General features: G+C 37.3%; 1 protein-coding gene across 8 annotated transcripts in view; it reads right to left on the reverse strand.

Annotated features, from left to right (window-relative positions):
* The window catches only part of TBL1XR1 (TBL1X/Y related 1), a 168,144-nt gene that overhangs the window by 37,009 nt on the left and 116,594 nt on the right, over positions 1 to 14,541 (reverse strand). For 6 of the 8 annotated variants that reach the window (XM_061166612.1, XM_061166613.1, XM_061166610.1 and 3 more), the window contains one exon: positions 2,025 to 2,127. The exons of the other annotated variants lie outside the window; for them this stretch is intronic. In XM_061166612.1, the coding sequence (XP_061022595.1) occupies positions 2,025 to 2,082 (58 nt within the window). In that variant the 5' untranslated portion in view covers positions 2,083 to 2,127. The remainder of the gene's footprint in view (positions 1 to 2,024; positions 2,128 to 14,541) is intronic. 8 annotated transcript variants of the gene reach the window in all.

A 14,541-nucleotide genomic window follows, 5' to 3' on the forward strand; every position in this document is an offset into this window, starting at 1 on the left:
AATGAGAAAATGGGAGCTCTGAGAAGTTATGTAACTGGGGGGTGGGGAGGGACTTTTACAGGTAATATTTTCTAGGACTGATAATAGTTGTAATAGGAGACTTACCACATAGTATGAAGTATTTAGGATTAAAACAAGTTAAGTGGTTTTATTCCCTCAGGAGATGGATCCCAAGATACTGTGAATATATAACATCTTTTGTCAAGTTCTAATTATCCTATGACTAGTACAGATCCATCATTAATTGTGCCTAAGAACCACTTGGAACATCTGTAAAAAGGAAATTCTGGGGCCCACTCCTAGTTCTCTAAGTGATTGTGATGCAGGTGGTCAGAGGATCAAACTTCAGAATGCGGGTTATAGGTGGTTCTTAAATTTATTGCCAGCTGCCTTCCTAGAAAACCTGCTGTTAAGTCAAAGTCACCAGTGTAGCCTGATTTTCCCCTATAAATTCATAATGTAAACAGGAAGTTAGCAATTTTATAAAGGAACTGGTATTCACATTTTAGACATGTGGCTTAACATCATACTTCATCACCAGTACACCGTATATAGTTTTGTAAAGAATACACAAAGCACAACTAAGAACATAGTTAACAATTACATAGGACTTAATATGATAAATATTAGTCTACCATACAAGGTATTTTTTAAAAATATCATTCTTGCTTTATGTTTACTGCAACATAAAATACCTTAAAATATAAAATTTAGAAGCATACTTTGTGAGAACATAAGCAATTTTAAGACTTTTGATAAAACCACTGCACACTTTCATAAATTAACCCAGATTATTATTTTACTGTCCCTTTTACTTGCTGTATTTTCCTGCAGCGACATAAAACATTATCTGTGTTTCTCATCCACTGATCCTTCACACTATTTTCCACTTTAGTGTCTAATGCCTCAAAACTCTGACTTAACTGGTGGTTGAATTCAAAGGCAGAAAAAAGCAGAGTTTGTTCTGCCCCAATAACTTCTTTCTGCTATCGTCTAAAGTACTACATAACAATATCCAAATGTGAGCATATGTGCTCCAGTCCCTGGGTCACTACCTTTTCCACTTTATTAATAATCATTATATCTTAGGCAAAATATTCTACAGATTTTCTCTTTGGATCTGCCAGTTTACCAACTGAAAACAAAACAAAACAAAACAAGATCTATTCGTTTCAAAGCTTCATAACAAGTTATCCTGCATTCTTGGTTACTTTATTTTCTTCTTTTTCCCTCCCAGCCCTTGTTGGATATAATTTTCTCTGCTCTTCCAAGCCAGAGAGGAGTAGTGATGTTGCCTGGGAATCGAAAATTCCCACCTAAGAGAAAAGCTCAGAACTGGAGTGCAGCTGGGAGTATCTCAATAAGTAGACAATCTAAAATCTAAGGCCTTGTTTAAATTATCTGCCTAAGAAAGGACAACTAACTAAACCCTAGAAGAAGAATAACTGGAGTTTCAAATCAAAATTGAAGGCTCAATATCCTACTCTATTCCTTTCACCTCTCCCCCAAAAGTGACTACAAAAATTATCTTTTTATACCAAACTTTGCTCCCGATGAAATACATTATTAAGATTCAGGTCAAAGATACACTTAATCAACTGGGATGAGACAAAAGCATTATGAAAAAGCAAATTTAGCTTTTGAAATGCTTACTGCAACTAGGACCAGTAACATTAAGCCAAGAATTATGAACATACATTATCAAACTGATGGTATCTGAGAATTTATATGCTCCTACCAACCATTTGCAACAATCTCACTTCATTACCAATTATAAAAGTGATCTCTGAACAGTGAAAGCTAAACCACTTGTTACAAATATTTGCCTGAGATGATTCCAACATATTTGAAAGAGTCAGAGAGTTAAACCATGCAGTAACACATAGCTTTAAAACGGCAGTCCAGACATTAAGGAAACATACAAAGTTCAACAGTTTGGACTGGTACAAATTTCAAATGCATAAAAGGTTATTTTGAGGATATTAAAATAATTTGAGGCCTATTTACTTTATGAATGTACTCACCTGACTCTTGCAAGTATCTATATACCAAGAAGTTGACCTCATCACTGCTTATACTCATCTTTATTCCCACTTAAACCATGAGGTCACAACACAGGATATAACCCTAAAAACAAAACAAAGTTAATTAAGTATTTTCTCAATAAAATATTTTTAAACAAAGTGTAAACAATGTTGTAAAAACCATTTGATTTTATTAAATATTGTAAAATGAAGGTTTGATATTGCCTAATAATAAATCCTAACAAATAAAGTTACTTCCAATAGTTAGATTATACAACCAAAACACAGCTGGGTCTCTTTTTCTGCAACATATTGGTAAAAAGAATTAAAAATTTACAAAAGGGCCTCCAGTATCATATTTTAATAATTATATCAAATAGCATAAAAAGTTGTTCCTCTTTTCTCCTTAACTGTAAAAAAGAGTGTATTTTAAGGATCAGAAAATTATTTATATAGGAAAAGACTGACTTCAGACTATGGGATCAGGGACCAGCCATCCATGCTGGTTTTGTTTACAAAATTTAGTAGGATTTGAAGCCTCTATTTTCTCAACATCTAATCTGCAATGTTCAAGTTTCAAAAAGGTCTAGGTATGCAAAAGGCAGAGAGGTTGGAGTACAGTTCTGAAAACTCAAATGATATCTTCAGAAGGAGGTAAAGAAGGAAACTGACATATATCTTAAATACATCCTAATTATACGTAGCTGTTCTCATGTCACGGAAAGGATTTAAAGAAAACTTTTCTGTACGGTGCCCAACAGTAAATATGCTAGGCTTTGCCAGTCATGCGGTCAGTGTCACGAGTCCTCATCTGCAGTTGCAGTGCAAGAGCAGCAACGACATGGACGACTGAGTGTGGCCATGTTCCAATGAGACAACTTATCAACACTAAAATTTGAATTTCATATGACACTCGTGTCATGAAACATTTTTCTATTGATTTCTTTTTCAGCACTCAAAAAATTAAAACCCTTTCTTAGTTTGTGGTCCTTATAAAAGGTCAGTGGGCTGGACATGGCCCACAGACCAGCTTCTCAGTTCCTTGTTTAAAAAAGGATACACTGACACCTATTCAGTATTAAGAAAGAAAGAAAGTGAAGTCACTCAGTCGTGTCTGACTCTTTGCGACCCCATGGACTGTAGCCTACCAGGCTCCTCAGTCCATGGAATTTTCCAGGCAAGAGTACTGGAGTGGGTTGCCATTTCCTTCTCCAGGGGATCTTCCCGACCCAGGGACTGAACCCGGGTCTCCGGCATGGCAGGCAGACGCTTTACTGTCTGAGCCACTAGGGAAGCCCATTCAGTATAAAGCGGTGTCTAACCCCAGGCCTGTGCTGACCGTCCCGCCACATCATGGATCTCTTAAAATGCAGGGTAACAATATATTTAAACCTCGCAGATTAGTAAGAACTGAGCAGGCTTCTAATCAACAGAACTGCTACTGCTCTGGACCTGGATCTGGAAAACCTGGTGACTGAACACTCATCAAGCTTATCTCAGAAACAAAGGAAGACCAACAAGGGGGTAGTACCAATTCCCCCAGTGAACACACACAGAGGAAGCCCTAACCAAAGTCAGTGGTCTGGGAATACATCTGAGGAAGCATCTTCAGTAGTCAGACCTGAAGCACAGACAGGAGAGTGAGAGCATGAATATCTGGGGAGGAAGGCAAAGAACCGAAGCAATTCAGTGAGCAGTTAACAGTCACTGGAAGGGCTGGGGGAAGGAAAAGAAACAAAAGTGAGGCTTGAGAGGAGCCTTGAAGGAATCACTTAAGAGAAAACAGGGAAGAAAAAGCAGAAAACGCAGGGAAGTGGTATGATTTACATTTTAAAAAGACCATCCTGAATTCTAATATGAAAACTAGAAGGAAACTGGACTGAGGAGAGGGGGCCAAGTTAGGAAGGTGCTGGAGTCACCTAAGAAGACTGAAACCCGGACTGAGGCACTGGGCTTGAGGAGAACCCTAGAATCCTAGGATTCCAAAGATACTCAGGAAGTAGCAGACTCAAGGTGGGCGACTTGACACAGAGCTGAGGAAAAGAGAAGGATCGGAGGTTTCTTTGAGGACATCTGGAGAGGCAGTACTTCATTCACTGAGACGAGAAACCATGGAAGAAAAGTAAATACCATCCTCATGTGAAGAAGGCACCTCCACCCATTTTATTTCAAACAGTACAATTATTCACCTGAATGTGATATATATATACACGCCACACTGAACAGAATGATACAGGTGAACACTCCTCTGATGACCGGCTCAGGACACCTCATCCAGATGCCCCTGCGGCACACAGGAGGATCTGAGCTCTGGAGGAGATCCTGCTCAACTCTACCCTGACCCACAGGAATGGGTAACAATGTGCTTGGCACACACAGTAGGTATAACACAAAAGCCAATTCTGAAAGCCTGGGGACTGAATGATTTAAAAAATAAAACCACCACACCCATTATATGATTACATAGAATACCCATTACATGGCAGGCATTAAGTCACAACTTGACCAGCCATGGATATCTGTCAGGGAAACACTGAGTCACTGCTTGATGAAGAGGATCTCCCAAAATGAGTTCAGTCAGGTGGAATCCTAGGGAAATAGCTAATGAAGAAAATAAGAGTATTCTTTTCCTCTAAAATATCATTCAGTCTAATATTCAAATAATGAATAATGGAACTGAAGTACCTAAGAGGTACAAAATTTTTTAAATGCCTGATTCCGATGCACAAGGGTCACCAAAATGTCTCAAATTAAAGCAGTTATCAGTAGTGTTTCTGTATCATCTAATGTATCTTGGGGCAAAGAAAAACACAAGTCAAAATGATATAAATTATTGTCTGTAAAAACTCTCATAATAAATACATGTTGGTGGCATACTTTTTTTTAAAGTCAACAAGAAATACCAAACGTGAAGAGTAGGAGAGTTCTTATCTGTTCAAATTGCTGTGAATGAGTTTATTATATTGATCATAGTACTGTAATAGTTTCTGTAACCAAAAGTAAATTTTTTAAGAGAAAGGGGTAAACTGTTACGGGTTACTCTAGCTTTAGTTCTACTTCAGCTAGCTCATACTTTCAGAGAGAAAGACCATTGTTTTCACTTATATCAAACATACCCCTAGGGCAGACAAAGCACTGTGCTAAGAGCTAAGGCAGGAGAAGGGGATGACAGAGCATAAGATGGTTGGATGGCATCACTGACTCAATGGACACATTTGAGCAAGCTCTGGGAGTTGGTGAAGGATGGGGAAGCCTGGAGGGCTGCAGTCCATGGGGTCGCAGAGTCAGACATGACAAAGTGGCTGAACAACAACAGAGAGCTAGGAACAGACACACGAAATAAAGCTGTCCCAGCCTTGCAGAATTGACAGTTTTTCAGTTAACAGAAACATACAAACAAATGTGGCCTTAAAAAAAAAAAAAATAGTAAAGTTAATACAACTCTGTATTAAAAGTTTCAGTCATAGTAGCAATAAAACTACATAGGTTCTTTATTTAAAGACCTGAGTTTATCCTCTTGTAAAGACACTCAATTCTAGAGTAAGGTTCAGTATGAAATTAGTCTGTTTAAATTCTAACATCAAAAGGACACCTGAAAAGAACAGGAAATATTAGACGTTAAAAACAAACAAGACAACGTTAAGACGTTTCCTGATTCAAAGCTTCAGTTTTCACTTTCAAACTACCTAAAAAACCTGGATGCCAGAGAACAAAAATTAGAGAAAATGCCCCCACTTCAGTAGTGGACTCACTACAGCTTTACAGAACAGGTCCGTTGTGATTTGTTTGTTTACACATCTATGATGCAGTCTTACACCTGCCCCAAGTGAAGACAGGATATGCAGAGACTAGCCGCAACCGATCTTCAGAAGGCACACAAAAACCTTCCTGCCATACCTCTTCCATGGTGCTATCTTTCAGAACATCTATCTTTAAACAAGGTCACAAGATAACAGTAAGACACTCATCCAATCTACCCTGTACAAACAGATATGGGCCTCGTATATCACGTCTGGTAGAGGTTACCATGTATAAAAGAAGTTCTGCCCCAAGGAGCTGACAGACTATTGAACAAGACATCCAAAATAAGCACTTCCCAAAATCACAAAACACCTATTTGTATATTCTGCCTGATCATACTTATTCAGCCCTAAAAAGTAAATGACCTAGTTCTAAAAACATATATATATTAAATATCTCTGTACTTTCTTAACTCTCAGAAACAGCTTGTAAAATCATAAAAGCTTTTATTCAAATCCCCATCAGTTATGGGCAATGAAATTACTTAATTCAAACCCACAGCTATATTAAAGCAGCCAGAGTAAAAATAAAAACTACAATCTTAACATTTAGCCAAGTGTTTATATGTAAAATTACACTAAATATGCTATTGTTTAGTATGAACTATTTTACTTCAAGGTTTCACAGACAAAAATCTAGCAAGTATTACAAAAACAGGACTGTCAATGTAAGTCAGGTATAACTGCTTCAACCAAATATACATGGTATTTTCAGCATCACACAATTGAGTTCAGCATTCACACATTAGATAACAACTGCTCCAAATATTTAACCATCTCCTCATTTGTTCTTCCACACATCTGGTACCACATGTCTGCCTTTGGCCTCAAACAGAACAGACATCATATTCTTTTCTGATACCATATCTAGAGCATATCAGAGTCCAATGATGATCCTAAATCATACTATTTTAAATCTATAAGATTGAAAAAATGACGACAGTTATGGACAAAGAAAAAAAAAAAAAAAAAGCTTTTCTGAAACCTCATACTTACAACACATTATTTAGAGGTCTGAAAACTTCTTGCAGGCTCTAAATTCAAATGCACGATCAAAATGTCCTCATCTTAGAAAAATAACTTAGTCCAAAATGTAGTGGTGGGACTTTCTTGGAGGTCCAGTGGCTAAGACTCTGCACTCCCGATGCAAGGGATTGGTTTAATTCCTGGTTGGGGAACTAGATCACATATGCCACAACTAAAGATCCTGCAACAAAGATCGAGTGCCGCAGCCAAACAAGCAAATAAAAATAGATATTAGGAGAAAAAAATCAAAAACCAAAATGTACAGTGGCGGCATATTATCCCATGGCAGACACATTAGTTTCATTTTTTCTTTGCTCAACATTTAGATGATTTTAAATTATTCTAAGATTCCTATAACAATATTTATGCTTCAAGTTGTTTCTTCCTCCATTTCTTTTGGTAGCTGTGCATGTATGAATAGTCCTCGAGATCAGGAAAAGTCCCTAAAAGTAAATTACTGGACCAAAGGGAAAAGATAAATAGCTATTTCAATTCTTAATGAATGCCAACAAATTAGAGCCACTCAAAAGACTGAACCAATTCAAGATCCCTCCAGCTGAAACATTAGTAAAATACTCAACATAACCAATAATAAACAACAGTAACAAAAATATGCTGGCCAGCCATAACATTAGAAACATTTTAAACTAATACTCAACATTATGGAGACTGTGACAAAACAGAAGCTGTATCTTTATACATAGTATCTACAAATACTGGTCATAGCTATTTAATAGTTGAAAAAAGAGCAACAATATTAAAAGCTGCTATAAGAACTCTGATGTTAAAACAACAAATAACTGTCAAACAGTATGACCTAGGACACCTTCAGAACACCCTTCCAAATAAATGTTAATAACACAGAGGGGCCCAAGTGGCTGATATGCTGGGAGTCCATCTAGCCAAGATTCAGGCTTCTCTGCAACTCAGCAGCTGAGACATGGTGCGATCGTAATTAGCAAGATGAAAACTGTGGCCTGCCTCTTGCAGAATCCACAACCACTGACTAAGAAAAGGCACACACACAACACAACAACTGTGTTCCATTTGGAGAATTATTCCATTCTCAGCCCTGTGGTTTATATGGGACAGACATTCTGATCCAGAGGAAGGTACTTAATTTGCTTAAGCCAACCAGCAAATCATATCTTTGTTTCAGGGTTGACACCTCTCCTCCACAGACACACACCACATCCCATGTGTCTCAATTCAATCACTCCCAGTAAGTGAAACGCGAGTAGAAGACATGTTGATTTCTATAAGTCAGCCTCCTTTCAGAGAGGAGTAGGCAGGCAACAAGGGCACTATGTGAAGCTTGGGATGAATGCAGATCAGTGAGGTCAGAATAGAGATATCAGAGACAGAGAAGTGGGCAACACAGAAACAAGAGAAACAGTGTCCTTGATGACATTAAATGTCTACCTTCAAGTACTATCTGAAGCTAATTTACCACTGTATTTTGGTTAAAGAAGTTAAAAACGAATTTTATTGTCTAATCTAGAAGATTTGTCAGTTGCAACCTAAGGAGGGCAGACAACCAAGAAATGTTTTAAAAGAAAGTGCCTGAAGTTAGTGATAGATTATATTTGGAGAAATTAGTGGGAGGTGGGGGGTGGGTGTGGAGGGAAGGTCAGTGTCTAAAATCCCAATTGTTTCCACATTGGAAAGAGGACAGATTTACCTTACAGAACAGGGCTCCCTAGGGAGCACAGCCCTCTGGGGAGTCCCACTTCGTATGTGTTAAACTAGAGGTAAAACAGAAGACATCTCAGCAGAAATGCTCCAGAATACAGTATTAGAATTTGCTGTTCATGGAAAGTGGTACCTCTGGTTCTGCTCCCTTCAAGGTCACATTTTCAGCTACTCGTATTACTTTGGGGTGATAAAGCAATCCAAACAAATGCTGACTACATGCATTTGTGGGGGTGGGGTAACGACAAGTGAAAAGTAAACATAACAATGGCCATGCTAAAGCCTATAGGGGTAAAACCCACTAAAGCACTATTTTTCTGACATTTATTTTATTCACTCAGTTAAAGGAGAATGAGCACTTCAAATGTGTAAGGCACTATGCCAGATGCTGGAGACATGACTAACAATGTAAACCATGGCCAGATCCTTGCGTGACTTTACAAGTTGCTGGGAAGAAAAAGAACAATTCCAACTATAAATTTTAATATACAGACCTATGTATTTAGAAATGTCATTCAAATACTATACCTTCCTCAGAGAAGAAAAAAAAAGTATGCCATCTATAATGTAAAAGAATGTAATAACTATAAAAAGAAACCAAATTCTTAGCACCAGGAGGTTCTAGGAAATTGCTAATTCCAAGGCATGACATATGTTGCCAAGGACCCATGGACACCACAGGGTATCACTACACAGCTTACATGGACCTTGAGATCAGTGGCAGTCCTAAACAGTCAGTCAGCCACAAGCAGACGGATTGTAATATTTTGCTATATAAATAACAGCTTCTAAACTCATAAAGAATCATGCATCAAAACTTGTTGGGTATAAGTTCTCAATCTGTCTGTGGAATAAAGTAATAGTTCATCCACTGCCACGCTACCTCAATGGGTTATCATAGGAAACTGGCAAACTGTTTTGTTAAAACCACGTGCATGCATGCATGCATGCGAGGTCACTGTAGTCGTGTCTAACTCTGTGCGACCCTATGGACTGCAGCCCACCAGGCTCCTCTGTCCATGGGGATTCTCCAGGCAAGAATACTGGAGTGGGTTGCCATGGCGTCCTCCAGGGGATCTTCCCAATCCAGGGATCCAACCTGCATCTCTTATGTCTCCTGCATTGGCAAGTGGGTTCTTTACCACTAGCAACACCTGGGAAATCCATAGGAAACTGTCAAACTGTCTTGTTAAAACCATGACATGCTGCAAAAAATACCAAACTATGACAACTAACAACACAAAGTGTATGGAGGGGAGATGGAATAGAGGAGAGAAATTAAATTAGTTTACCCATTAGTGAAGTCATTGGTGCCTCTAAAATTTATGGTGAAGCCCAACCTGCAGGATTTTAGAAAGTGACTTTATTTGAAGATGGGGTTTTTAAAGAGGTGAGTACATTAAAGTGAAGTTATTAGGGTGAATCTTTCATAATGTGAATATAACTCAACATGACAAGTGTCCTTTTACAAGGAGGAGGAGACACCAGGAATACATGTGCACAGAGGAAAGATCATGTGAAGAGGCAAGAAGGCAACCAGCTGCAAATCAAGGAGAGGCCTCGGGAGAAACCACACCTGCCAGTACTATCATCCTGGGCTTTTTCAGAACTGTAAGGAAACAAACTTCTGTTGTTTTATAAGCCACTCAGTCTGCGGTATTTTGTTATGGTGGCCCTAGCAAAGTGATAACACACCAACATCAAAATTCTGTAAAACTCTGTTCATTCACTGGAGACTTTTAAATTATTGATGTTCACGATTGCCAGGGTCTATCTTTTCAAAAATTTGCCTCTATTTTTAGGAACCTATCCTGTCCTGTAATTGCCAGAAACAGTTACATGTCCTGTAACTTGTCAAAGTTGATGACATTAACAGGATACATTAGCACGTCATAATCTTCTGCCCCTCAATGCCACTTTGTTCTCCCTACTCCCCAAGAAACACTCTCGCAAACAGCACACACACACACACACACAAAATGCATTACTCATTTCCCACTTCTTTAAAAATAATTAAAACCCTACTAAGGTAATAACACATTTGTGTACATATAATATGGTATAATGAAGAGGTGTACTTTAAGACAGCTCTGAAGTCTTTGACAAATAGCTTAAAATGTGTATAAATTTTCATGATGCCAAAGCTTAAAAGATTTTACAAAATTAGACTAAATGAAATCATATTTATAAAACTTACTCCTAAAAAACAACAACAACAAAAAACTTACTCCTGTAAAATGCAACAAATCAGGATTCAAAGAGATAATCTCAAGAAAAAACATTAAGCTCTAATTACAATGTGTATCTCAGCTTATTTTAGTACTAACCAAACTTAAAATATAAAACCCTGTACAATAAAACCAAATTATTTGGCTGATTTCTTAAATATTAATGACAAACAGCAGCATATGTTCTTTTAATAGAGCCTTAGCCCTGGACTACAACCATGGTTTATTTGTCCAACATTTTAAGGATGTCTTTTCATGTATGCCTATAATATTAAGTCCAAAGAGAAGCAAAGAATTTTCTTAAAACATTCTACCACTCTTGACAGTAAGATAAATGCTAAATTTAAACTATATTTTTATTTTTTTTTAATTTAAACTATATTTTTAAAGACACAATCTCATGAGATAATTTTTATTCACACTATTAAAAAGGAGAAAATATCCTTTTAAGCTAATGAGTTCTACATCTTACATTTTCATGTAAGCATTTTAAGGGTATCTTTAATAATTTGAACATAATGTTCTAGTGAAAAATTTATAGTATCCACTCCTAGCCCCCTCCCTAAGAGAAACAAATACAATTAAAACAAAATAAGCAGAAAAGATAGTTTTTGAAGGGAAATTAGCAGGTACTGGCATTGACTTTTACCTTCCAATTATGGCACATGAGCATCTTTCAGATGATTTTCCTAACAATGTGCCTAGCAATATGTGTATTTTACAGAAAGGCTAACTTATTTTTTTCCTAAACAAATCGAAGGTTTGTGGCAGCCCTGCTCTGTCAAATGATGATTGATATTTATTATCACTAAAAGTATTTTTTAAATTAAGGTATGCTATTTTTAAGACATAATGCTCCTATTACAGACACTATTTTTACACTACTGTGTAAACATACTTTCATATGCAGTAGGAAACCAAAAAAATTTGTATGACTCCTTTTATTGTGATGGTCTGGAACCAAAACTGCAATATCTTTGAAGAATGTCTGTAACTACAGGCAATCTATGTTTTTTTTTTTCCTTTTGGCTGTTGTTGCTTTGTTTTGTTATCATATTTATGGTCAACAGAGCTGGTGAACCTTAAGAATTTAAAGCATAATTTAGAAGGGATAAACTTGTAAACTGCTTTTCTTGTCCTTGCCTTTTCCATTGGAATCCAGAGCTCCCATGTAAATTAAAAATAACATGAAAGAGAAGTCAGATCTCAGGTATCCTGTAAGATTTTAGACAATGTGACTCTTTTGGGCCTCTGTTCCTTCATGGAGAAAATGAGGGAAGTGAAGCGGAGAGCCTCTCTTCCTGCTAAACCTCAATGATTTGAGTATTGCAGTACAGAATATTACATAAAAATCCTGCAGGCTCACAGGACCAGATGACATAGTGGTTTGTAATAAATCATTGTATAACAGGCTTATGAGTGCATTACAAGGTTTTTAAAACTGTCAGACCTCAGGTGGACATCTCCAGGAATCAGGAAAAGGGGAAATAAATGAGTCACCTCATTAAGAAATGTTTGAGTACTTACTACACATAGCGCTTATTAGGCAAACGGTAACCATTTTTTCATCAGAAACTGAGACTTCTAATGTCTGTCATTTGTTTCAACTTGATCTATACCAGGAATGTCTACAAACTCTGGCCTGTATGTAAATCCCAACCCATTACCCATTTTTGTTTAGCCCACAATACCTCATGGTTTTCACAAAACAATGAACTGTTTTTACAGAATATTTGTAGTTGATTTGACGATAGGGAACACTAACTTTGAATCCCAATTAAGCAATTTTAAGAATCTCAGCAAAGCTCTCTAGGCTGAGTAAACTAGCAACTAGCATGTATTATATGTGATGAGTCAACTTTGATTTACTTGTGGACTTCAAACTTCCCAAACATAAAAAAGTGGCTATTCAATATGAATCAAGGAAGGAGTCAATAAGTATGTGTTAAATGACTGACTAAACATAGTCAAGGTACACTGACAGGGGAATGAGGAAAGAGAAGAAATTAAAACACTAACTTAACAGAAGATAGACCATAGTTGTGTTTTGCCTTTTTCAACTACTGAGCAGTAACTGGTCATTCCAGTCAGTCTGGAAAGTAAACTAAGGTAAGAAAATAAGAACCTAGTTCCCTCCCACTAGCAAGAAAAGCTCTGAGTTTATTTGAATGGGAACCAACATCAGAAAGATAAAAGCAGTTTCTTCAAAACCTTACTATTCTGAGTTTGGAACAAAAATGTTATAAGGACCCATGAGACTGGAACACAACTAAAACTACAGTTACCTGAATGAATGGAGACTCGGCTTAAACCTGCGACATCACGGGCAAAATAAAGAGAGTAAGGTACCAGGCGTAACACACTCACTGACTTATTTAAACAAATACCACCTATAACAGTAGTTATGAAACAATTTATTGGATAAGAAATATCCTTTAGTTCCTGGAAAAAAAAAAAAGACTAAGTTGGTAAAACCAAGACAGCTAAGCCCTAAGTGAATCAAAATAAGTGTCCACAGATTGGTTATACTCAGTAAATTCTTTGGAAGAACAGTAGTAAAAATGTGAGGAAAACTGTTCTGGTAGCAGAGAGGTATGACTGATACAGATCAAGAGTCCAAAGAAAGGGAAAAAATGTACAGAGGTTAGCATTAATCCCAGTGGGTAATACATGCTTGTTCAAATCAAGTGAAGATGACTTTAAAACCAGGTTTAAAATTCAGACAGCAAACTGATAACACACATACACCCTCACCACACGCACATACAACATAGGTATTAGTAAATCTTGAAAACAAAAGTCAAAAGAAAATGGAGTGGATATTGCTGCTGTGTATGAATTGAGGCAGGCTTTCCAGTTTCATTGAAAAAGGAGTAAGAACAGATTTCATCATGAAAATCTCATAGGTCAATTTCACAGCTTAAGAGAAAATGGACAGTAGTACAAGTCTGTAAGAGTTTCTGTTTAAAAAACAGACAAAAACACCATGTAGAAACAAATCAAGAACATCACTCCATAATCAAACTCTGTCCATCCTTTAGAAGTACTCTTACTGGTAAGGTTACATAGACTCTCTAATGGCAAACATAGACTTTTAATAGTCTCTTATTAGAAGATACTGCTTTCCATTTTATAGTACATGTACTTCCTTGCTAACACTGTTCAAAGTGCTCAAAACCAAAAACAAGATTTGGTATCTTTGTCATACCTATGACAAAGCTCAATTATTTTATTTAGTATAAAAATTAGGTGTCAAAGTGAGGTCTACAAACCTCTAGGTTGATCTTTAAGGGGTCCTAGAGATCAAAATTATTCCTTTTAGTATTATAAGATTTTGTTATAAGATAATATGCCTTTTCCACTGAATTGATATTTATACTGCTATTACAAACCAATAGTTGGTAGAATGGCTCACATCTTAGTAAAAATCAAGGTACTAACACTTCATTCCATTAGTAGTCATCATACTATTCACTGCTGTTGTTCTTTAAGGTGCTGCTGCTGCTGCTAAGTCGCTTCAGGCGTTTCCAACTCTGTGCGACCCCATGGACTACAGCCCACCAGGCTCCTCCGTCCATGGGATTTTCCAGGCAAGAGTACTGGAGTGGGCTGTCATTGCCTTCTCTGCTTTAGGTGCTAAGTCCTGTCTGACTCTTTTGCGACCCCATGGACTATAGCCCGCCAGGCTCCTCTGTCCATGGGATTTCCCAGGCAAGAATACTGGAGTGGGTTGCCATTTCCTTTTCCAGGGGATCTTCCCAACACAGGGAT

This window comes from Dama dama, chromosome 19 (assembly GCF_033118175.1).
Source record: "Dama dama isolate Ldn47 chromosome 19, ASM3311817v1, whole genome shotgun sequence".
NCBI lineage: Eukaryota > Metazoa > Chordata > Mammalia > Artiodactyla > Cervidae > Dama > Dama dama.